Source organism: Squalius cephalus (genome assembly GCF_949319135.1).
Source record: "Squalius cephalus genome assembly, chromosome: 20".
NCBI lineage: Eukaryota > Metazoa > Chordata > Actinopteri > Cypriniformes > Leuciscidae > Squalius > Squalius cephalus.
This window is the reverse complement of record NC_137141.1, coordinates 29,362,716-29,387,232: the sequence shown is the minus strand read 5'-3', so window position 1 is coordinate 29,387,232 and position 24,517 is coordinate 29,362,716. Positions and strand designations below refer to the sequence as shown.

General features: G+C 37.3%; 1 protein-coding gene across 1 annotated transcript; it reads left to right on the top strand.

Moving 5' to 3' along the window:
- The first annotated feature begins 1,717 nt into the window (after window positions 1-1,717).
- On the top strand, window positions 1,718-18,804 carry LOC307147592 (calpain-1 catalytic subunit-like). Its single transcript, XM_079852453.1, has 12 exons — window positions 1,718-1,979; window positions 2,076-2,151; window positions 6,385-6,527; window positions 6,610-6,743; window positions 7,005-7,179; window positions 8,975-9,046; window positions 11,141-11,226; window positions 15,426-15,497; window positions 15,580-15,740; window positions 15,923-16,089; window positions 17,191-17,396; window positions 17,697-18,804. The coding sequence occupies exons 1-12, from the start codon at window positions 1,752-1,754 to the stop codon at window positions 17,734-17,736; spliced, it is 1,560 nt and encodes a 519-aa protein (XP_079708579.1). The 5' UTR covers window positions 1,718-1,751; the 3' UTR covers window positions 17,737-18,804.
- The last annotated feature ends 5,713 nt before the right edge of the window (window positions 18,805-24,517 follow it).

Here is a 24,517-nt window from a genome sequence, read left to right as displayed (position 1 = left end):
CACACCATTCCTTGTAAACCCTAGAAATGGTTGTGCGTGAAAATCCCAGTAACTGACCAGATTGCGAAATACTCAGACCGGCCCGTCTAGCACCAACAACCATGCCACACTCAAAATTGCTTAAATCACATTTCTTTCCCATTCTGACATTCAGTTTGGAGTTCAGGAGATTGTCTTGACTAGGACCACACCCCTAAATGCATTGAAGCAACTGCCATGTGATTGGTTGATTAGATAATTGCATTAAAGGGGCTATATGCAACTTTTTCCCCAAAATAAACATAACAATAGCCTTTTTATTTTACCATTTATGACTCAAACATCTCCTGATGAGCATACTGACACCTTGTCCGCTCACAGTGGGTGCACCTATAAGCCTGTATCCTATTTTTCCTATTTTCTGTCGGGTCGGATTTTTCCCGCGCTGTCTGCGGATGTGACGTCAAGCGCGTTCATGTTAAACGTTTCAGATCACTCTGCCACCGCCGCAAGTCAGCAAACAAACTTAGTTTCTCAAACAATATATGTATTTGACTGTTCTTACCTCTGTAAACATAATGTTGACTTCTTTGCAGCGGATGACTTGTGAAGTGTGCACGTATGAGAGCGAGCAGAAAGGAAGAGCAGTTCCGTTTTTTGGCCACAGGTGTCAGTCGCAAGTTTAAATTTCAGAAAATCGCATATAGCCTCTTTAATGAGAAATGGAACAGGTGTTCCTAATAATCCTTTAGGTGAGTGTATATATATATATATATATATATATATATATATATATATATATATATATATATTACAAAATATATTTTACTCTAAAACTGTAAGAAAATTAAAGCCAAAAATCTGAACAATATATCTCAAAAAATTAGCTTTCAGTAAAATTTTATTTGAGCGCAGTACCACACTTTTTCACTAGATGGACAGCCAAGCTTCCTTACTGACCATATAAGGGTGCCTCAATTTTCATATATGTTTTGAGTGATCTGAACCATGTATTTCCATAATTTTCATAGAATTTATGAAGTAGACATCCTAAACAGAAATAGTATGGGTGGGTTGGCAGTATTTGATTAGATTTCAACCTCTAATAAACACATAAAAAGAGCGCAAATGTGCGTTATAGTTCGCTGCCACATCTCAAATCCATAATATTTTTCCTTATATTCAAACATTTTCAGACCTTTTTTCTCATAAAATTGAATTGGACGACCACCATTCAACCCGAAAAAAGTCATATAACCATTCCAATGACTCTGTCAGCTGTTCAGTTGAGGTAAAACAAACTGCATTCACCTTTAAGTCAATATTTCTGGAGCATGACATTTCATGGGTGTGACAAGCTTATCAAGTCTTCTGAACAAAATAAGGGTGTGTGGGATGTCATGGCAAGAATAAAAAGAAAAGAGAACATTCCACAGGTGTCGAGTATAAAACCAGATGCACTGGGCGAGAAAGCACCATTTTATGCTAACTTTCTGACCAACCAGATTCTTACAGGTAAAATGCGTATTCTTCTTTTTGATGAATGTATTCATTTTATCTAATGCATTTAATATTTAAATATTTAAATGCATTTTTTTATTTATTAATTCTGCTAAATATATTTTGTTTTGAAACATGTATTTAGCAGATACATGAGCTGATACATGAGCATTAGCTATAACACATGGGACAGCATAATATGAAATTAGAAAGTCACAGACCATTTTTGTGTTTGTAGTTTGTCTTTATAGAAAGGCTTCTCTGAGTGAAAAATGCCTCCTCCTCATAAGCGCCATGACACCACGACGGATCATCATGTGGGTTCTCCGACTAATCCTATGGCATTCCTGGGTCAGGACTATAAGAAGCTGCTCCACCAATCTCTCCATAGAAAGAAGCTGTACACTGATGAGTTGTTTCCTCCAAACAGCAGCTCTATTGGCACTCTGGCTAAAGACTCTGATCTGGACCTCAAAAAGATCAAGTGGAAAAGGCCATCAGTATGTAAACAATGTTCATTAAAATAAATAACTTTAATTCTCTCTTCATATCCATGGTATGAATATAAGGATACTTTGATCATTCTGTCTAAACAGGAATTAGTGTCACCTAATAAACCTTTCTTCACTGTTGATGGAATGTCCAGGTTTGACTACAAACAAGGGGAATTAGGTAAGGCTGGGTTTATTTGAATAGTTCGGCTTAGGCTGCATCATCTTAAGGGGGGGGGGGGGGGGGGGGGGGGGGGGTGAAATGCTCATTTTCACTCAATCTCCTGTTAATCTTGAGTACCTATAGAGTAGTATTGCATCCTTCATATCTCCAAAACGTCTTTAGTTTTATTATATTTATAAGTGAAAGATAGGCTGTACCGAGTCTTTCCGGAGGGGCCGTGTGGGCGGTGTGCTATAGCTGTGCTAACTGATCTAACAACAACACAGAGAGACATTTGAAGTAGTTTACTCACAGCATGCGACAGCGAACCTTTATCATTGTGACTGCTCGATCCTTAAGCATTAGACGATCTGCAAATCCGTCGATCTGGGCTTTGTTTATAAAACAATCATCGTCGAAATGCAGGGAACAAAGAGTCGTGCACAACCTCCGTTGATGCTTCGAAAAAACAAACTCCATCCACTATTCCCTTAACGCTGGGTTCTTTGGGAATCTGTGCAGGGTTGTCTTGCCCTGCCAACCAAAAACCCACTTCTTTGGTGACATTGACTTCCCTAAAAGCCGAGCACAGCGCTTTGAGGTAACGTACTGCTTTCGCTCTCTTCTCTCTCTAGTCTACGAGTGCGCGCGCGGCCGCAGAGAAGTGCCCTTAGGACCCATATAAGGAAATTCCGCTCTATCTTACGTAAGACAGAGCCATACTCGAAAAAAACTTTCCGAAACTTGTGACAAACCGGAAGGAGTATTTTTGGAACAAAAATAGCCTACTCCTTCAAACGTACAACTTACCTTTTGAAACTTTGTCCATGTTTAGCATGGGAATCCAACTCTTTAACAGTGTAAAAAACTCAGTATGCATGAAACAGCAATTCACCCCCCTTTAAATGAAAAATGTGATAAAAAAGTTCTTAAAATAGTGCACTGTAGGCTATAGGGGATATGGAACGATGTTGTAAATAGACAGTGTAAATAGGCTTTCCACTGGGGCGAATGAAGTCTTGTTTCACGTTAGTGCCCCGCAAACTGCCGCAGCTCCGGTCCATAGACACGATAGCACAGAGTGTGTACTGTACAGTCTGCTCATCGCCGTGGGCGGTAGAGCTGCACAATTCTGGCTAAAATGAGAATCACGATTTTTTTTTTTGCATGGAATCAAGATCACGATTCTCTCACGATTCTGAAAAGCTTTATTATTTTAAAGATCTTCAAATCCTGAACATTAGGTTACCAAACAAGATAGATATAATACTCTTGTTTCAGTCAAATTTAAATAAATGCAGTAAACAAAAAGAATGTAATATTTAAAGTCCAACTGAAATCAAAATTGACCCTATTTACTTTGTTAGCACATATTACTAGTCTTGTGGTGAAAAATTAATCCGTGCACGTTAATACACAGAAATTTTTTTTTGCCGTCGTGATCTTTAATCAAAGTCTAAAAAGTTACTTCCAGTCTGGAATGGCGTTCCTTCTCTGATGATGTAGGTTTGACGGCTTGGGTTGGGAAACGCTTAACCACTCCCCTCAAATCGTCAGTCTGCTATGAGCAGAGATGGAGAGGAGGAGAGCTAGAGTAAAACCCTGCCCTCTGTTCAATATTCCTTTTCACTTGGAAATACATCACACACAACACTGGAGAAAAGTCGTTTGCAACTTCCGGTTCACGCTGAATAAATAAAAAATGACAATTAAACATTGACAACATTCAAAGGTATTACACCAGGCTAGACCTATGAAAGATTCTTAGCAAGAAACACTATCAACATTTTTGGGTATGGTGTGCGTTGAATAGCGTTGCTTTTATAGACGTTTGTTTCGTCTGGCCGCTGGTACTTTGTGATTGAGCAGTTTTGTTTTTAACCATCTCATGTAGTTTAAGATAAGTGTTTAATTGAGATAAGTTTATAATAACTTTGCTTTTCATTTATTAGGCCTACTTAAAGCTCAGTTGAAGTTTTTCGATAGCTACTACGTTAAAAACTACTAGCCTAACTGATAAATTTCACATGTAACGGGTACCGTGGTGACGGCACCCGAAGGGGACAGATAATTCTCCTGTAAATATACCTCAATTACTTCTCTTAAATGATTAAACATTTCTATTCACAATATTTTACCAGTATCACATTAATACGATGCTGCAAATCACTCTCAGAATTATTAATATACTTCAAATATAACTTTAAACCTTATTTAACACATTAACCATTATCAATTGACATTCAACACACATAGATAGTACATTAAACAATACTTATTAACCTTTAGAGCTTATAGAATACCTTCATGTGCATTTGTATAAGGAAAAATTTATATTTTTAACTGACACGCTCACAAACGTTACACGTGCGTTTTCAGTAGGCCGCTAATCGGTCGAGCTTTTCTCTCTCGCTTAAATCAAACTCAAAAACAACCTCTGACGAACATCACTTCTCTAAAACAATTCACTTATATTCTAAACACATTTCAGCATGGTTAAATTCAACTTTAAAGTGTTTTTATACATTTACCCACCTATAACACACGTTCAAGCTCTCTGGAGTAATGAAAAACTCACGACTCGCACAGCGTAACACCCATCGCTCGACTCTGCACCTAATGGTCAGGAGTAGCATTGCACACTTCTCTCTTTTTTTTTTTTTTTTACAAGGAATCACATTAAAATAAAACCCTTCCGAATGTTTCTTTTTCCAAAATAACACAATAACATATTCAAAATGAAACCAATAATTTTGAATATACCTAAAGTACAATTACAATACTTGTGTGATCGTCACACACACATTATTTAAAACAAGTGAACAGTCAGTAATAAAATAAGAACAAATACACAAATTACAAGCAGAGATGAATACTAAATAACAAAGTTTACAAAGTCTAACAGTATATTCAGGTACATAAATGAATAATTAAACTTAAATGTAAAATAACACTATTTGTCACTGTATAAATTAAATATAGTTTAATCTTTGTTAAAGCTGTATTTTATTATTTTATTTATATCAATGACACAGAAAACAGTATATAATATTAAGTGTGTGCTGTTTAAGACCGACTGCACGGACTGAAAAAAACTGACAAATATCCGTTTCTTTCTCAGCTATTCACATATGACATAAACGAGAGAATAATGTCGAGACGGTCATTTAGACCGGTATTTTGACAATTTTGTGTTTATGTGTCCGTTCGAGCGCTGTCTGAAATGCGCCTCTCTCTCTGTGTGTGTGGCGGCTCTTCTTCCGCGTTTAAAATTGTTGAATGTGTAAATTGGCAAGTCAATACACGCCCAAATTATGAACTTTCACTCTATGATGGTTAAATTTAGCAGTTAATCCGCAAATCACATGCGTGCAGAACCGAATCTAGTGCGATCCGTTCCACCCCTAGCGCGAATATCATTGGCAGAACCGTAGAAAAGCAGGATTAAAGGGTTAGTTCACCCAAAAATGAAAATTCTGTCAGTAATTACTAACCCTCATGTTGTTCCAACCCCGTAAGACCTTTGTTCATCTTCGGAACACAAATTAAGATATTTTTGATTAAATCTGAGCGCTGTCTCACTCCTCCACGTAGCGCGTCTGTTGCACGTCACCACGTAGGCTCACTATTGGCCGACGCTGGTCATGTGTGTGATACGTGGTGACGTGCAACAGACGCGCTACGCTTAAACACTACGCGAAAATACTCGAGGCCCAGAGAGAAGGAAATGAAAAGTGGAATAAAGTCGTTATTTGTGTTTGTTTTTGCGCACAAAAAGTATTCTCGTCGCTTGATAAACTTAAGATTAAGCCACTGTAGTCACTTGGACTATATTAACGATCTCTTTAATAACTTTTCTGGGCCAGCCAGTTTCAGTCCCTTAGAAGCCTATGGAGGAGTGAGACAGCGCTCAGATTTAATCAAAAATATCTTAATTTGTGTTCCGAAGATGAACGAAGGACTTACGGAGTTGGAACAACATGAGGGTGAGTAATTACTGACAGAATTTTCATTTTTGGATGAACTATCCCTTTAAGATCGCGTGGGGGGTTGAATCGAGATCTAGGTCTTTTAACGATTAATCGTGCAGCTCTAGGGGCGGCCTTCTGCGTCTGCCCTTGCTCCCGCGACGCAGTAGCAGCCTCCACCTAAAGTGTGTACATTGTCATATTTGTCATTGTTTGTTTCCTATATTGCATGTATACATTGGTCAAACTCCATTCAGATTTGCACATTTTTATTTGTGTTTAGGAAACTGTTGGTTTTTAGCTTCAATTGGGGCTTTGACCTCGACAGATGAGAAGACATCGGTTATGACTAAAGATATAATAAACCAAGTCATTCCAGCTGATCAGTCATTCAGCAGCAATTATGCAGGGATATTTCACTTCAGGGTGAGCTGAATTAGATAATTCAATGTTAATGAATCTTTGAATGAATTTCCCTGGTTTAGCCTCTCTGTAATTTATCTTACAGTTCTGGCGGTTTGGTACATGGATTGACGTTGTCGTTGATGATCTACTTCCAACAGTCGATGACAATCTCATTTTTGTTAATTCAAAAACATCGAATGAGTTTTGGCCTGCTTTACTGGAGAAGGCTTATGCAAAGTAGGTGGCATTAGAGACTTTGAAATAAACACTGAATCAATTAAATTATTGTTTCTTGTCTCAAAAATATTGGTTGGAGAATGGATGCATGATCTTTCCTTTGATTTGTCTCTCTTGGATTTGTATGTTGTTGTGTGGAGTAACATTTTAAAGTTTTCAGTTATATGTGTAAACAGGGTATTTTACATCATATTCATTAAATCGTGTCTGTGACATTGTAGCATTTACATTGCACCATAAAAATGGTTCTTGCCTTGACAGGGTGTGTGGATCTTATGAGGACCTGGATGGTGGATTCATATCTGAGGCCCTGATGGACTTCACTGGTGGGGTGCACATTGAGTTTGCACTGAATGAAGCTCCTCCTTATCTGTGGGACATTATGGATCGAGCAGCCAAGTCAAAAACCCTTATGGGCTGTGCTACTTACAACGGGGTAAGACCTCAACTGCAGTAATCCTGGATCTATTTTTCTTTGACAAATACAGTGCGTGCAGAATTATTAGGCACGTTGATTTTCTGATCATATTTTATTTCCAGGAACATTTTGCCAATTCCAAACCATATTAATCTTAATAACTACTATTAATTTTGTATTTAATCATGTATAAGTGATATATAATTGTTCATGAAGGCTGGAAATGAAAAATGTCTTATTTTCAAGTGTGCAGAATTATTAGGCAAGTTTTCTTTTACAGATAAAATAAGCCAAAAAAGAGATTTAACAAAGACTGAAAAGTCAACAATTATTAAATGCCCATGAGAAGAATGCAATACTAATGCAATACTAGAGATTGCAGTTAAGGCATGACCATTGGACAGTGAAATGCTCATTGGGTCAGCAGGGTCAGACAAAAACAGGTGGAGAAGAAAAGACACATGCTAACTGCAAAAGAATGAAGAATTAAGGTGAAGAATTAAGTGTGAAACCATCAGGAACCCTTTAGTCTTCAGTGCCACCATTTTCCAGAACTGCAACCTACCTGGAGTCTCCAGAAGTGCAAGGTGTCAGGGTCTCAGAGACGTGGATTAGGTAAAGAATCCTAAAAAATGACCCCCTCTTAATAAGATTCACAAGCTGAAGTGTTGTGAAATACATGAAGACTGTTTTTATAGGCTTTATAGACTGACAGATTGAGAGTGACTCTTGAAGGACCAGCACCACATCCTCTTCTACCACTATTTGAAGAATTCATCTTCTAGAATACGTTTTAATAAGTTTTGGGAGTTCATTTTTAGTCCATCTCTGCAAAACGGACTTCAGGGTAGGAGATGGACTAAAAATGAACTCCCAAAACTTATTAAAACGTATTCTAGAAGATGAATTCTTCAAATAGTGGTAGAAGAGGATGTGGTGCTGGTCCTTCAAGAGTCACTCTCAATCTGTCAGTCTATAAAGCCTATAAAAACAGTCTTCATGTATTTCACAACACTTCAGCTTGTGATTCTTATTAAGAGGGGGTCATTTTTTAGGATTCTTTACCTAACCCACGTCTCTGAGACCCTGACACCTTGCACTTCTGGAGACTCCAGGTAGGTTGCAGTTCTGGAAAATGGTGGCGCTGGAGACTAAAGGGTTCCTGATGGTTTCACACTTAATTCTTCACCTTAATTCTTCATTCTTTTGCAGTTAGCATGTGTCTTTTCTTCTCCACCTGTTTTTGTCTGACCCTGCTGACCCAATGAGCATTTCACTGTCCAATGGTCATGCCTTAACTGTAATTTCTAGTATTGCATTAGTATTGCATTCTTCTCATGGGCATTTAATAATTGTTGACTTTTCAGTCTTTGTTAAATCTCTTTTTTGGCTTATTTTATCTGTAAAAGAAAACTTGCCTAATAATTCTGCACACTTGAAAATAAGACATTTTTCATTTCCAGCCTTCATGAACAATTATATATCACTTATACATGATTAAATACAAAATTAATAGTAGTTATTAAGATTAATATGGTTTGGAATTGGCAAAATGTTCCTGGAAATAAAATATGATCAGAAAATCAACGTGCCTAATAATTCTGCACGCACTGTATTGTTGGCATAAATCTTTATTAAAGTTGACAAATTTAAATAGACAAATGCTTAAGAGTCTATGCATTGCAGTGATTATTATGTTTCTAGCATGTTAAATGTTTGGCAACAGTTCTTCGGTTTAATTTACGTGTTCTAAATACTCAACTTTATGAAAGTCCTTCCATGGACTGAAGGACTTGTTTGTTTTTGATTTAAGGAAACACGTGAACCTGTGTCATCCAGTGGCATAGTTGGGGGTCATGCTTACACTGTGACAGGGGTTTCCAAGGTAAGAACACAGAAAATCAATTCTCATAGCAACCAAATACCTGCAGTGATGGACATTCGTTTCAGACGACAGACGTCCCTTTGCTTTTTTAGGTTTATTCTAGAGGTGGGCATAGATTAATTTTTTTAATCTAGATTAATCTAGATTAATGTTGAAATTAATCTAGATTAATCTAGATTAAAATGGCTCATTTGAATTCTGCCGAAGGCATTCAGAATATGTGTGCTACCCAAATAAGGACTATAAAAGTAAGTCTTTGAGAAAGGGTTTCTCAAGCCAGGTGGCGCATTAGACCAGGGGCTCATCTCCTGTTTCCAAAATGCATCACAAACTGCTTGAGAAAGCTGTTCTACTCATAGACTGTAAAAGGTTACTACTGTACTGTTACCGTACGTAGGCAACATTAGGTAGGCCTATGTTATTATCAACTACTATAGGCTATCAATTAGGGATGGGCGATATGGCCTAAAATCCATATTGTGATATACATTGCAGCCTCTTGCGATAACGATATTAAAATAAAACCATTTCAGAACAGGTTACACAGACCCTGCTAAACAACTATTAAAGGTTTTTTTTTTTTTTTTTTTTTTTTTTTTTTTTTTTTAAAGGGTGTATGTAGTTTTGAGAACATATATTGTGCAAAACTGTAAGTATACAACATAATTTTGCAGATAAATAAAATTTAAGTACACTAGCTGCAGAGACTTAAGTAGGTCTAATGTTTATTATGGCTTGGAGCTTATGAAACCCCAAATTTAAAATTAGAATATTGTCTAACTGATGTCTTTTCAGTTAAAAAGAAACACAACAACGATTCTTAAAATTGGGCGCTTTTAATAAAAAGAGATTATGTGCTACACCACTCACTAAGATATATTGGGAATAATACGCGCGCGCTGGTATTCAGTGATATGTTTCGTTTTGAATTTGAGGTGGTAGAACGGATTAGTCGTGTGTTAACTTACCGAACTGTTACCCCACACAGTCTACGTCGGACGGCTTAAATCCGAACCAAGTCCAAATAAGGGTTGCACCGATCTTTTTCACCAGCTTTCACTTTCAGCCGTGTTTACTGATGACGACGAATATGATGCGTTGCAGCCGGGTGTACCTCGCGGCCGCGGGTAGATTGCGTCATCATAGCTTGTGTAGCTTGAGCCAGCTCACAACGCTCCCAACCCAACTTGGTAGGGATGGGGAAATGAAGCCTCATGAATCACTGAGGCTTTCCCCTGACTGTTCCGGGAAAAGATTCAAAGCTTCGAGAGTGTCGAGAACAGCGCCGAGAACAGCGCCATCTGGTGCTTATTTAAAATAAAGCAGCCAGAAGCCTGTGTTAGAAGCTCTGGCAGATGAAGCAACCACAACACACTCCATAGTTTCAGTGTTATGTGTACAAATAAAAGCCTTACATGTTTGTGTTTGATTTGTTCATTAAATAAATTAATTTTCCCATTAAAGTGTGACAATAAAATATAATAGCTTATATGATTCAATACGATTTAATGTAGGCCTACTCTCTTTCTCTCTCTCTTTCTACACACACACACAATGAATAAGGACAGTCTGATAGGATCATCTGTTATTAAATGTCAATATCGATAATTGTAAATATCAACCAGACTGAGGCAACAATGACTCGTTAAATACGATCTGAAGTTCGAGCCTTCTGACACCCAAAGCGAAACGCGCACGTGACTGGACAGAAAGTGAGGCTTCATTTGTCATCGATCACGTGACTCTAGTAAACCAATACACGCCTCGATACGGGGCTTCACTACAAATTGTGTCGCTTATGTGATACGCGCATCGAAGCTTCAGTGTCATATGTAACATCACTACAACTTGGAGAATAGATTAACGGCGATATTTTTTTTATCGCGCGATAAGAGTCTCGCGTTAACGCAGCGCGTTAACGCCGATAACGGCCCACCACTAGTTTATTCCTAAAACCATAACATCTTCCTGATTATGCGTGCATGAACTTTTGTACTTTTTTTGTATGTTAACGCCCCCTCTACTTATTCATGTATACGCTATTACCTGCCCTCTTAAAAGTTTTAGTCTGACAGCATCATTCTTGGTTTTCAGGTGATGAGTAAAGGACACCCAGTTCATCTGGTGAGAGTGTTAAACCCATGGGGAGACACAGAGTGGAATGGAGACTGGAGTGACGGGTTAGTGTTGCTAATTTGCTTTTATGTACTGAGTAACAGCTTTCTTTATTGACAAACTTGCATCCACATATTGTCGCTGACAGGTGGAAATCTCATATCTGTATATTTAGCCAATGAATATTGAAAAAGAGCTTGTGACTAAACTTTCTATCTCCATTGTATCCTCAAACTGTCGGTAAACCGCCTCTATCGCAAATGAAGTGCCATCTTGCAGTGCAAGGGTAAATAAAGAACTGGTTCTTTGAGTAAGTACAGCATTTGTATTATTTAAGAAACACAATATATATATATATGATAATATGTGTATATATAATATGTCTTAGTCAAGCATTTGTGGTCAAGCCATTGCCAGTTCTGTATGGAAGCTTATAGGTAGCAATATTCAATTTGAAATGTAAAATGCAAAATGATGCAATATGTAAAATGGCAATGCATTTCTGTATTTAAATTTGAATTTTACCATACATTTGTGCAACGTTTGGTGCAAAATGAAAATGAAAATTAAATTATATAATTTACATTTCCCATTTCATACACTAGTTTTAATATGTAAATTGAATACATATTTTAACGCTTTATAAGTTGCAAAATTTAAATTAAAATGTATTACAGAAATGATTAGATATGTTTAGCATGTTCAAGCAAAAACTGTAGCAAAATTGTAATTTAAATGTTATTTTTTCTTAATTGCATTTACACTCACAGTTAAGACACTTGCTATTGCATTTCCACTAAAGGCACAATATGTAACTTTTTTGCTTTAAAAATAGCAAAAATCACTATATCTGTTATATATATTTTTTAGTTGTGTACTTACATTATCCCGACTGTTTCCAACAACTTTCAAACCAGGAGAAATTTGTAATTTAATTCGAGAAACATCCCGTTTCTTTATTTCCGTTTTGTCGTCGCCAATGGCGTCATATCGGCGTTGTCCCTGGTTTCCGCTCGTGCTGCCATGGCAACCAGAGCTATGAACCAGAGCCGTCTGATAGTAACCAAAGCGACTGACGCGGACAACTTTGTAGTTCGCAATGTCTATTTGCACGCTGTTGTTGTTTCGTTCAAACATTATGGACCATGGCAAGCAGACTTTGGATAAAAAAATGAGAACTAAAACGAGAATCAATATCAGCGCGGTGTTTTCGAGATGCCTAGAGCTCCCATGGACAGTACGTTATATAAACGAGAGCTCCACGTCCGAGACTTCGACCGCTCCTACATGTACTTTATTAAACAGGTGAGCACATTTACATAAAACTAATCAATGTTATATAGTTCAACAATGATAAAATGTCAGAATATGATCTGTATGTTATTCTAATGTTGATCTAGTTTACTGCTAGTCTCATACAGACAGACTAACACATACATTTCAACACATTCAAATGCAGTTTAGTGTGCTAGTGTAATGTTAGACCAAGTGAAACAGCACTGCGTTACCTCACAAGTTTAATTTGTCTAATAAACTGACCTGTGAGTAGTAATTTTGCGTGTAGCTCGGTAGAATGAAATGTCCATATTCCTTTTATATCCGCGGGACCCGCGTCGCGTGTGGAGCTGATAGCTGTCTCTTAGCAATCCCGACCTGCTTAATATCACAGTCATGATAAAAGCATCGATGTATTCAGTCATCCATAAACATTATTAGATCGGTCGGCTTGACGTTGACGACAAGATCCATAATTCTTAGCAAATGTTGCGTCATCAATCTACGCCTTTGTTATTGTAAATAGGTTAGAGACCCCTAGTGGCGAAAAATGCCATACTGTACGTTTAAGTGTCCCGCAATGAATGTAGCAAAATTCAAAGTGCAATTTGAAAATGCATTCTGAGCTGATCACGTTCCTGCCCCGCCCTGTCAATCACTGCGTGAAGGCGTGGCTCGGCGATAGGCTATGGGGCGTATTTTGAGGTGTTGGAAGGAATCACTAGCAGATGAAGTGGAGCGTGAACAGAGAAATGGTAGTGTTTCCGAAGATTATTACACGTCTGCAGGTGATAGAACCAGTACGATGTTGGACCGTCTGGGTCTGGGAGAATGTTCTGCCTTATCAAGCGTCGACACCCATGTCAACATATGCTGAGCTGCTGTTGTCTGATGCTGGACTGTGTTGGTTTCGTTTTGTATAAAATATTCTCTTTGTCTGATACATGCTTATCTTTATTCTTATTACTATTAACTGTAATACCCAATAATGTTGGAGATCCTATAGTTTTTCCTTACAAATGCATAGGCCTATTACTCTTGAGATCACATAATATGACAAAGCTCCGTTGGTATTCGCTATTAATAATAATAATAATAATAATAATAATAATACATTTTATTTGTTTGGCGCCTTTCTGGACACTCAAGGTCGCCTAATAGCTACCGAAAAATGTGACCACTCTTTATTTATTTATAACTGAGTGTAGTGTTCAGTAAAGTGACAAATGTGATGTGTGACCATCTCTGTTTATGCAGCGCTGTATAATCATAAAATATGAGGCAGACATGCGAGTCCCCTTTCTATTTTATAAAGCATATTGATCAGGTATTAATACATATGTAGCCTACATTGTCACAGGATCTGACGGGTCAAATTCATCGACCTAGCCTTTTTTGGGTAAATGTGGAGCAGGTCGAGGGCTGGCGACGTCATCGTCTATAATTCAGTGTCTAATATTTTAAACAACGAAGCAGCACACGAAACTTTAACCGGCACAAACAAACAAGACTATTTTGGGTGAATGTGGAGCAGGTAGGGGGGTCGAGTGACCTCAGAATGACCAATAAATATTATTTTAATATTATTATTTTAGAATTGCTCAAAGTAAAAAAATATCATACTTTATGATGTTAGTTTTAATATAAAAAATAATAAAAAAAATTAAATCAAGGAAATTTCTCTGGCATTTATTTCTTTTTGCTGTATCAAAAACGTACCGAACCATGACACAAGTGTATCATATTGAACCGAACCGTGAATTTTGTGAACCGTTACACCCCTAATATATATATATATATATATATATATATATATATATATATAGCCTATATATACAGGTATATATATATATATATATATATATATATATATAATGTGTGTGTGTGTGTTATCAGAAGGGGCTCTCTCAACAAATATTGCATTGTGGTTCAATTATAAAAAGATGCTTTAGAAATATGCAGTAGGAGTACATGAAAATACTATTTGAAGGAAATGTGTAATTATCCTTACACAACTTCTATTGTGACTGTGAAAATGGTCATGACTTTCAGGGCTTGAACTGTCTTACTGTCTAAATAGGCCCATTTAAAATGCTGTAATTATTATATGTAGACCTAGTTGTAGCCTATATTCTGAAAAGTACATTGTTCAACATGTATTTCCACATTAAAAACTGGTATTTTACAAGCTTAATCTAGTTAGGTTCTCTGTGTTTGAACGCGTTAACGCGTAAATGACGTGTTAACGCGTAAATACGTGTTAACATGCCAGTTTCACACGTTTTGGCATTTTTGGCCTTCCATACTTCTTCAGCACGATTTCCTACTGATAAAATTTGCGTCTCTTAATGACGCCACAGTTTCCCATTGAACGCAATGGAGTTCCTAATTCGTCATATAGTGACGTACAGGGGCACCTTTGGCGTCTTTATTGTGACGCCGGGGGCGCTTGACCATGCTTCAGTTTTTGACGCCTTTGGAGTGAGACTGGGTTGACTTTGACAAGGCAGTGTTTAATTATTAAAAAAAATACTGTGTTTTTGGAGATATGAGGTTTCTACCCAACAGCGACAATATATATATATATATATATATATATATATATATATATATATATATATATATATATATATATATATTTCAAATGTACAGCAAAATATTTAGTTTTTCAATTAGAAGTAACCAATTAGAAGAAACTGAGAAAAAGCATAAGTAACAAAATGCATTACTTACAATAAAAAGTAACTGACACAATTAGTTACTTTTTAAGGAAGTAACGCACTATTGTAATGCATTACTCTTAAAAGTAACTTTGATTACTTTCTCCCATCACCTCACATTCACGTACGTAAATGGTTATTTGCTATATATCATAGGGTTATATCATATATATCATTCTATACATACTGTATAACAGGACTGCTGTGATGCTGGTATGGCACATCAAAGCCAATATATTTTGTGTGTATACTGTACATAATTCTTTCAGATCAACTTTGTGGAACACAGTGAGTGTGGAGGACCGCAAGTACCGTGAAAAACTTGACAATGGAGAGTTCTGGTTAGTATTGATCTGAAACCTTAATTTACAAATGTGTGATTCACATATTGGGTATTATTTACTCAGGATAATTGTTTTACAGGATGCCAGTGAAAGATTTCACCAAAAACTATGAAAGCCTGGATATCTGCTGTTTCTGTCCTGATTTTCTGGATAGATCTCCTGGATATCACTGGACATCACAACGCAGTTTTGGCAAATGGATTGCTGGGACTACAGCTGGTGGTTCCATGGACAATATAGGTATGTATACAATAAATGATCTATGATATACTGTACTTTATGCTATTAACAAAACATTTTGTGCAAATGCTGTTTTCAGTAATGACTCTTTTCTCACACACTTTATGGACTTCACCTTCACATTCTGAATTTGATTTATAAAAAGTCCTGTGCACAAGCTTAACTATTTTGTTGTGTTGTAGAGACTTTTGGGAAAAACCCTCAGTTTCGTGTGAGGATTGAGGAGCTTAGTGAGAACTTTACACATGAGAAGGGAGCTGAAAACATACTGGTGTCTCTCATGCAGAACCACGAGACGAGAGACAGAAGTAGCCAAAACAACTACATGATTGGTTTCTACGTTTTTAAGGTTAGTATTGACATATGTAGGGACACTTTTTTTAACATTGTAACTGTTTTTTGTTTTACATTAGGCTACAATTCCCTACAAATGTTTTTAAATTAAACCCTTTATTTTAATTTAATCTTCTGTAACCTCGGGAGAATGATGGTCATGATCATGATTTTACTGCAGCAGCTATTTATATGTATAGAAACTGAGGGTACGTTTACATGACAATGATGTACTAAAAATGGAAAAGTTTTTACTTGGCTTTTTTAGCATACATAAGACAACGTTGCCAAACCGATCCCCGTTCACAAAGATCCGCAAAAACGGCTAAAAATGCTGCATTATGGATGCCAGGCCTGTAGTTGGTGATGTCATTTTGTAAAGAAATATTATGCGCCTATAGACCTTATGTAGCCCCGCCCCTTTTCAGCGCTGCGCTCATTGTCTTTTGACATCCGGTCTGTATTTTCACAGTGATCTTGCGTATGTATGAATGAACGGCTCGTTTTAAAATCTTCCCGGTCTACTGACATTTGTTAAGAGATCTGCTTTAAACATTACAATCCTCATGATTACTTTTGTTAACTTTAAATTATGTTATTCCACTTCAAAAGCCAATTACCTCTGGACAGTAATGCCATAGAAATAAACAGAGCGACCGCAAAACAGAAGTTCAAAGACAATATTCCAAAGATGGCAGGACATAATTTGTTTCTCTGCTGCATAAGGTCTATAGACTGAACACGTAATACGTATACGCATGACGTCAACTTTTTCACAAATTCACATTTTTGTTGTTTGAATATAGACGATAAATGTAACGTTTTCATAAACTTGCACTTCGAAACACGATTTTAAAAGCTTGCATTTTCAGGCCGCCAATACGCTGTTGACGTGTAAATGTAAGGCCAAAACCCAATAAAAAAAAAAATAGTTTTTTTGGTTGAAAACAGTGTCTTGTATTATACAGCCCCCAAATAAAACAAATATAGATTATGTGGTGAGATGCTTCTTTATTCTTTTTATTTCACTGTTTTATCAAACTTTTTTGTACTTTTGCAGATACACATACTCACAAAAATATATAACCAAATACAGTATTGATTCATTCTTCTTTAGATGAAACGTAAGAGTGGGAAGTTCTCAGCTGTGTTCTTCAAAGACAAGACACCTGTGGCAAAAAAGTCTTTCGATAGTTTGAGAGAGGTGATGGGGTTTTTCTGGCTGAAGCCTGGAGAGTACCTGATTGTGCCATGCACCAAAAATCCTGATGAATCGGCCTCCTTCATCCTGTCTATATTTTCAAAGCATGAGACACACTTTGAGTAAGTTGTGGTGCAGTCAAAAGTTTGTTCATTTTGAAAGTGACAAAGCAAAGACAACCCAGGGCCACAAACACATACACTCAAATATCATGTTAAGGCTTATTTGTGTGAATAACAACCATTAAATAAATGAATAAAATGCAACATTGATGTGCATTACATATATGATGGTACAATACAATTTTCAATCTTTTTAGGCACACATGATATAGAAGTATATGCAGTAGAAAATGAATTCACTGATTCGTATCCTGGGATTTTTCTGTTAGCTTCTGTCATCTAAATTTATTTTCCCATCAGATACATTGAAGAGACTGAGGAGAATGAAGACGATCCCTGATGAGAGTGAATCTGTCACACAAAAGGGCTTCTTGGAGAAATAAGTCAACATATGCCTCATCAATTTTTCTTTGTTTATTCATGCTCAGTTCAGAATGGGTTTCAAGTGTAAATGGTTTTCTTTTTTTCTTTCTCCCCTTTATGTAATCACTTTTGACATCACATAACTAAAGCTAATGTATTCTCTGATTGGTGCTTGATTTACTGTGTAGTTATATACTTTTTGGTAACACTTTATTTTACAGTGTTCTTGTTACACGTGTAGGGCTGAGCAAATATGGGCAGAACTCTTTACTGCCCTAGTTTTTCAAAAAGCCCTTTAAAGGGGTGGTTGAATATGACTGAACTTTTCTAACTTCAGTGTAATGTTGCTGTTTGAGCATTTGCTTTTAAAGAAATGTTTTTTAAGGACTACAACAAACGGTTGGTAGGGACTACACAAGCTTCCTCCCGGGTTAGTGACATCACTAACTCTAAAATTTACATAAACCCGCCCCCCGGAACACGATTTATAGATTATCATTAACACTAACCATTCAGAAATGTCCTGTTGCTTCTAGATGTTGTCACTTCTTCTTGAGTCTCTCCATTACTGTCTGACTCCAGTTTGAACATAAACATTGACATTTTCAGTGCATGTCTGTGTGAGTGCAAGGTCTTGAAGCTCCGCCCCCTGTGCTGAGAGCAGCAGCTCATTTGCATTTAAAGGGCCAGACACAAAACGGTGCGTTTTTGCTCACCCTCAAAAATTGACAACTTTAACTTTATCCCCCTCTGGATCTATTTGCCTCATCTTTTGGTTTCCTGTTTTCGGTTGGGTTCGGTGTTGGTATTCCACTCATGTTTAACAGTGCTTTGCTCAGGGTATAATAAGGAAAGGTAACTGTTGATCTAGGAGAAAGGCTTTAACCCCGCCACTCCCGAACATCGGTGCGTAACCTCATACAAGAAAGACTTTTACAGCCTCATCTGCACAACAGTGCATTATTTGTTTTCTATACAGTATGTTGTTCCATTCTACTGTCTGTATATTTAAACATGTAACTTAATAAATAACTTTGCTTGCTTTAAAGGCTTTGAGAATCTTTCCTTTTATCACTTATTATGTTTAAAGCTAAAGCTGAATCTAAACGTTCAGGTTAAATCCTACGTTTTCCTATTAGTTTTAAGAAAGATCTTTACCTTTAAAGAATAAGAGGTTAAAGAATAACAACAACTTTAATAAAGTCAGATTAATTATATTGGAGTCAGATAAATATTTGGATCATACACGTCATCCTTCAACTGCCTTTTGTTTCCGATTATGGTTCAAAATAGCAGCGCAAGTTTCCACGTTACATGTAGTTATAGTAATAACTAGAGAGAGTGTGTGTGCGTCTGTGAGTGTGTGTGTGCGTCTGTGTGTGAGTCTGTGAGTGTGTGTGTGTGAAATATGCATAATTGCATGCAACTAGCCCTAAACCAAACCTCAATCATGACCCTATAAGTACATGTTGTTAATTATTATTAGTCAGTACTTAAAATAATACACTGTAACTGTCACGGGTGTGTGCAAAGTCAGACGAAGGCGAAGAGGCTGAAGGCTCCAGTGCAAGAGTTTAATCACAGAAATAACTCAAGGTACAAACAGGCAGGTAACACACTCAAAATAAGACTAACTACAGACAAAGACTGGTCGAACTGAAGGAAACTAAATACTAACACTGATGAACAGAAACAGGTCACACATATGAACTATTTAACTGTTGACTTGAAGGCCACAAGCATATAGGCTGTGCATTGCGGTAGGGCTGTGGGATAGGAGGGCACAGTCATTAGCGTATTGCAATTCATGAATTGTGGTCGTGGTGGTCTTGGTGTTGGCTTGCAGGCGGGGGAGGTTAAAGAGGTTCCCGTCCAGACGAAACTGTAGGAAAACACCATCGTCAGGGCTGAGGGAATTGCGGGTGAGGAGGGTGACTGCTGCCAGGAAAAGGTTGAAGATCACTGGAGCCAGTATACACACCCCTGTTTCACTCTGCTCCGCGATGTATTTTTCACTGCGTGAGGACATGGTGTGGCGTGAGAGCAGCATAGCTTGTCGGACATAGCGAAAGTAACTAAGGGCGCCCCCTTTCGGTCTTTGTGAACGGTCAATTGTGTAAAATTTGCTGGCCCCGTTCAGACTGCAGGCAAAAGTGGCCCAAATCCAAAAATTTTTGGGGTCAAGTGACCAGGTCAGACTTCTTCAGAAGTAGTGTGAACACTCAAATCTTGTCCAGATCTGATTTTTTCAAATCAGATTTAGACCACTTCCATATGTGGTGCCAAATCAGACCCAGATCTGATTTTTTTTCAATGCGGCCACAGTGTGAACAACCAAGGCAGATTTGATGCGACTTTTACGCCAATCTACATCGACATTGATACATAAAATTGTAAGTCCCGCCCCAGCTCGTGAACAGAACCAATGAGAGTTGAGGCGGCAGTGCTGCGTGAAGTTAACAATGAACTTGGTGGAAGAGCAGGAGACTGACTGACTGAAACATGTCGGGGAAAAGAAGGAGAGGAAGGCCAGGAGAGTTGTTGTATCCCAATCAATCAAGACGTTCTTAAAGACATAGGCCGCAGTACGTGAGCTGTATCGTTCAGTTTTGTTCCGACAAATGGGGCACTACTTTTTCTTTTGCTCAATATGTTCAACGTTAATAAAAGGTATCCAAGCAAAAAGTTCTCCACGCATTATCCTGCAGTTAATGAGAAAAGTGTAATTTATTGGCGCACTATATTGACTGCGTATTGAGACATATAAAACTGTTGAGCTAGATTTTCAACCAATCAGCATCGAAAATGTAAGTAGGTCAGAGCCAATATCAAGCCAATATCACTACTCACATGTAAACATGGAGGAGGACGTAAGCAGCGCATCTTCATCTGATAGCGGCGATCAAGCTCGATTAACACCCGTAAAGTGTATGCTTCATGTCGGAAAAGATGGTGGGAAAGGTCCGCAGCCCTTTACTGAAGTCCGATGGGAAAAAAATCAAGCAATGTGCGAAGGAATGGCTCAAAACGTCGGACACTACGGAGCTAGCTATTGCTAATAAATATGTTGCCCTCCTGGACAAACCGGTCTCTTATGTCCGAACAAACTAACGTTACGGGTTTCAGGTTAGGTGTTTTTTTTTTTCATATATGCAGCCGCCTAGTAAGACTACTAAGCCGTTTCTCAATATGCGTTCTTGTTTCACATCTAACCAAGTCCAGTTCAAATCCCCGGATGTGTTCTTGATCCGCCCCTTTTACCGAGGATGCATCGAGAGGTGACTTGTGAGGACTTGAGACAGCCAGGTATCCCAGAATGCATCTCACACCAACCAGCAAGCGTCAATAGCAGAGGAGAAACCCCGCGTAATTTAAAAATACTGCTGTAATTGTGTCACGAAATGTAGTTTTAAGAGTATTTCAGGCGAGAATGTAGTTGTTTAAAGCTCAAATCTTTGGTTTATTTATAAAGATAGCGCCTATTTGAAAATTTGATCTGAAGTTTTCGGAGTTGTGAGAACCAGGCAGTCGGACGCTCGGCGCTCACGTACCCCGCCGAGAACAGCCTTTCCTCGGTTAGTGCAGCTGACGTTTGCCGCTGGCTCGAATGTCTCTAGTCTAGTGGTTTAACATGAGATATAAATCGTCTTGTGTATATCTAACGGACGATTTATTTATTTATTTATTCTATTTGTCTCATTAATCTATAATTTGTTCCACCTACAACTTGGAGAGTTGGCAATGGCTGCGGTGCGAAAGCGGTTTGCCACACCATTCAGGAATCGACCATAAGCCTGTAAGTCTTCAAGCACATCTAAAGGGGGAACTTTATTCATTTTATCAACATATCTGAGCTCAAGACTGTGCACGCACACATGCATATCCAGGTTTGTTTTACTATACTTTTGGGGACAGGCATCAAATATAGCCTGACAGTATTCGGAAAATAGCTGTTCTATAAGCTTAACTTGGTCACTATCAAAGCATCCTGGGCTTCTAGAACACCTCAGCAGTGCCACAGGTTGTTACCTCTGTACCACACCACACTGATGCAGTAATTTGTTCTAAAACAGGCACCAACAAAGTATTGAGTGCAGAAATTAACATATTTATCAGAAAGTTGACACTTTTGTATTTTAACCCATTTGGACCTGACTCTATGAGGTTGACTCTAAAGAAGTCTTCTAAAAAGCAAAGCATCTACAAAGCATTTGCGGCCCATCTATCTGACCACCTAACCCCGCTGCCCATCGGCCAGATAGGATAGTCAGATAGGTGAGCCGCATGCATTTTCTGAGCATGTTTATTGTAATGATATATGATCAATCAATTTATGGCTTTTTAGGTCAATTGAGGTCTGAATCGTTTTTTTAATTGTTTTCTGTAATGTGAGCTATATGCTCTAAGACTTAATCAAAAAATATTTTGTTATGTGCAATGAAATGTAGACTATTACAGTTCAGCTTTTTGAATTAGAAATGCACCGAATCTTTACCAAATTGTAAAGCTAACTAGACTTGTCATAAAACAATAATTTCTCTAGTGAGGACCAGGAAAATGGTCCTCACAATGTCTATATTTTAATTATACTATAGTCGGAAGACATTTGGTCCTTACTCACTTGCCCTCTCTAACTCTCGCTCTCTTGTATTTTCTTTTTTAGCCTGGAATAAACATGGTGGAGTACCTCCATGAGGCCAAGGCATGCAAACCTCCACTGCACCAGTTCCACTATATTTTTGATATGAACTGCACCAGTTCCACTATATTGTTGCTATTAATTAATGTAATATAATAAAAAAAATTCAGACATTCCATTGTTGTTTTGTTTTTGGATTAAGTGTTTATTGCATAATATGTGCATAAATCTAGCATGTATTCTGTTCTAAGTTTGTAGTTTAACAGTTTTATAGCTATGGGTAGTCTATTGCAATTTATTTTCTTAAATTGTACTGTAATGTGTTAGAATTAATCTGGCATTTGGGTTAATTTTACCCAGCATTTGTGTACACTTTATAACAAATAAGTAGTTGAATCAACCCAGAATTGTAATTAATTTGACCCAGCATTTGGGTACACTTGATAACAAACAAGTAGTTGAATAAACCCAGAATTGTAATTAATTTGACCCAGCATTTGGGTACCCTATATAACAAATATGTGTAGTTAAATCAACCCATAAATGTATTTAAATTGACCCAGCATTTGGGTAGAATATTTAAACTCATCTGTTGGGTTAAAAATGACCAACCCATCTTGCTGGGTCAAATTAACTACTGCTGGTCTGGTGCAATATTGATCCAGCGGTTGGGTTATAAAACAACCCAACTTTTGTTATTTTTAACCCATCATTTTTAAGAGTGAAACTAAGCTCTAACCCTACCCCACACACAGACAGAGAGCTTCCACGACCAATAATAAAGATAGAGAGATTTCTCCGCCTCCACCTTTTAGCATGTCCATTACTCCAACCTGCAGATACTCACACTGGGAGAAAAGAGATAGAGATTATCCTACCGCTCATTAAACATTCACTACTAGGCTTAAGAGATATAACCAGTTTAGATGGAGAGGATCTCAAGCTGACTAGCTAAAGATAGCTATATCCATTAATAGACACAATATTTCCTTGAAAATAAATCATGAAATGACCCTCTAACAATAGATAATGCTTTACTATGAACTCTGTTAAAGAGCTTCATGTATCTGTTAAATAAAATACCTTACTCACCTGTTGAGTAATAAAAAATGCCACTTTTACAACATTTCAAATCCCTAGTTCTCGCCATCTCCGAAAAGCCAAAAACAAAGTGGATTCTTGCTTTATTAAAAGCTCTGTCGTGTTCTCTTTTTGCCAGCAGACTTTTCCCGGAGATTGGAGATTTAGCTGCTCCATGTCAACATTTCTCACTCGTTGTGACAACTAACCTGTTCCACTCCCACACAGACACACGATAAAATAGCTGGAGCTACTATGAGACACGCACAGGAGAGTGACGAAAATCTCCCTGCTGGGTCTAATATATATATATATATATATATACATATATATATATATATATATATATATATATATATATATATATATATATATATATATATATATATAAAGTTCTCCAGTCTTAAACTCCAGTCTTCACAGAAATAAATTATATTTTAAAGTATATTACAATAGAAAACCATTATTCTAAATTGTAATAATATTTCACAATATTACATTTTTTTCCTGTATATTTGATCAAATAAATGCAGGCTTGATGAGCATAAGAGACTTTTCAAAAACATAAAAAATAACAATGCTTCCAAACTTACACACACACAATAGTGTGTGTAGTTTGGTCAATGGTCACCAAAACTGGTTACCAACATTCTTCAAAATATATTTTGTGTTACGCAGAAGAAAGAAATCCATACAGGTTTGGAACAACAAGAGGATGAGTAAATGATGAAAGAAATTTCATTTTGGGTGAACTATCCCTTTAATGCTCAACATAGCCTAATACATTGAACACAAGTACCCAATGAATCAGAATGTGACTTATTAAAAATATATTTATCAAAACTAGTAAAGGGTTATGTGTTTTCCTGGACTTGCAGCTCTAATTGAATAAAACTGTTTTAAGTGGTTCCTCTAAAAGTTTAAATATTATATTGTATTGCTTGTAGAATTATTTTTTTGTTACAATTTTGTTGTGGTTCTCTTTGTTCAGTCTGGCATCAGTGTGATGTTCCGCATTAAAGTAATTCGGGCAAAGTTT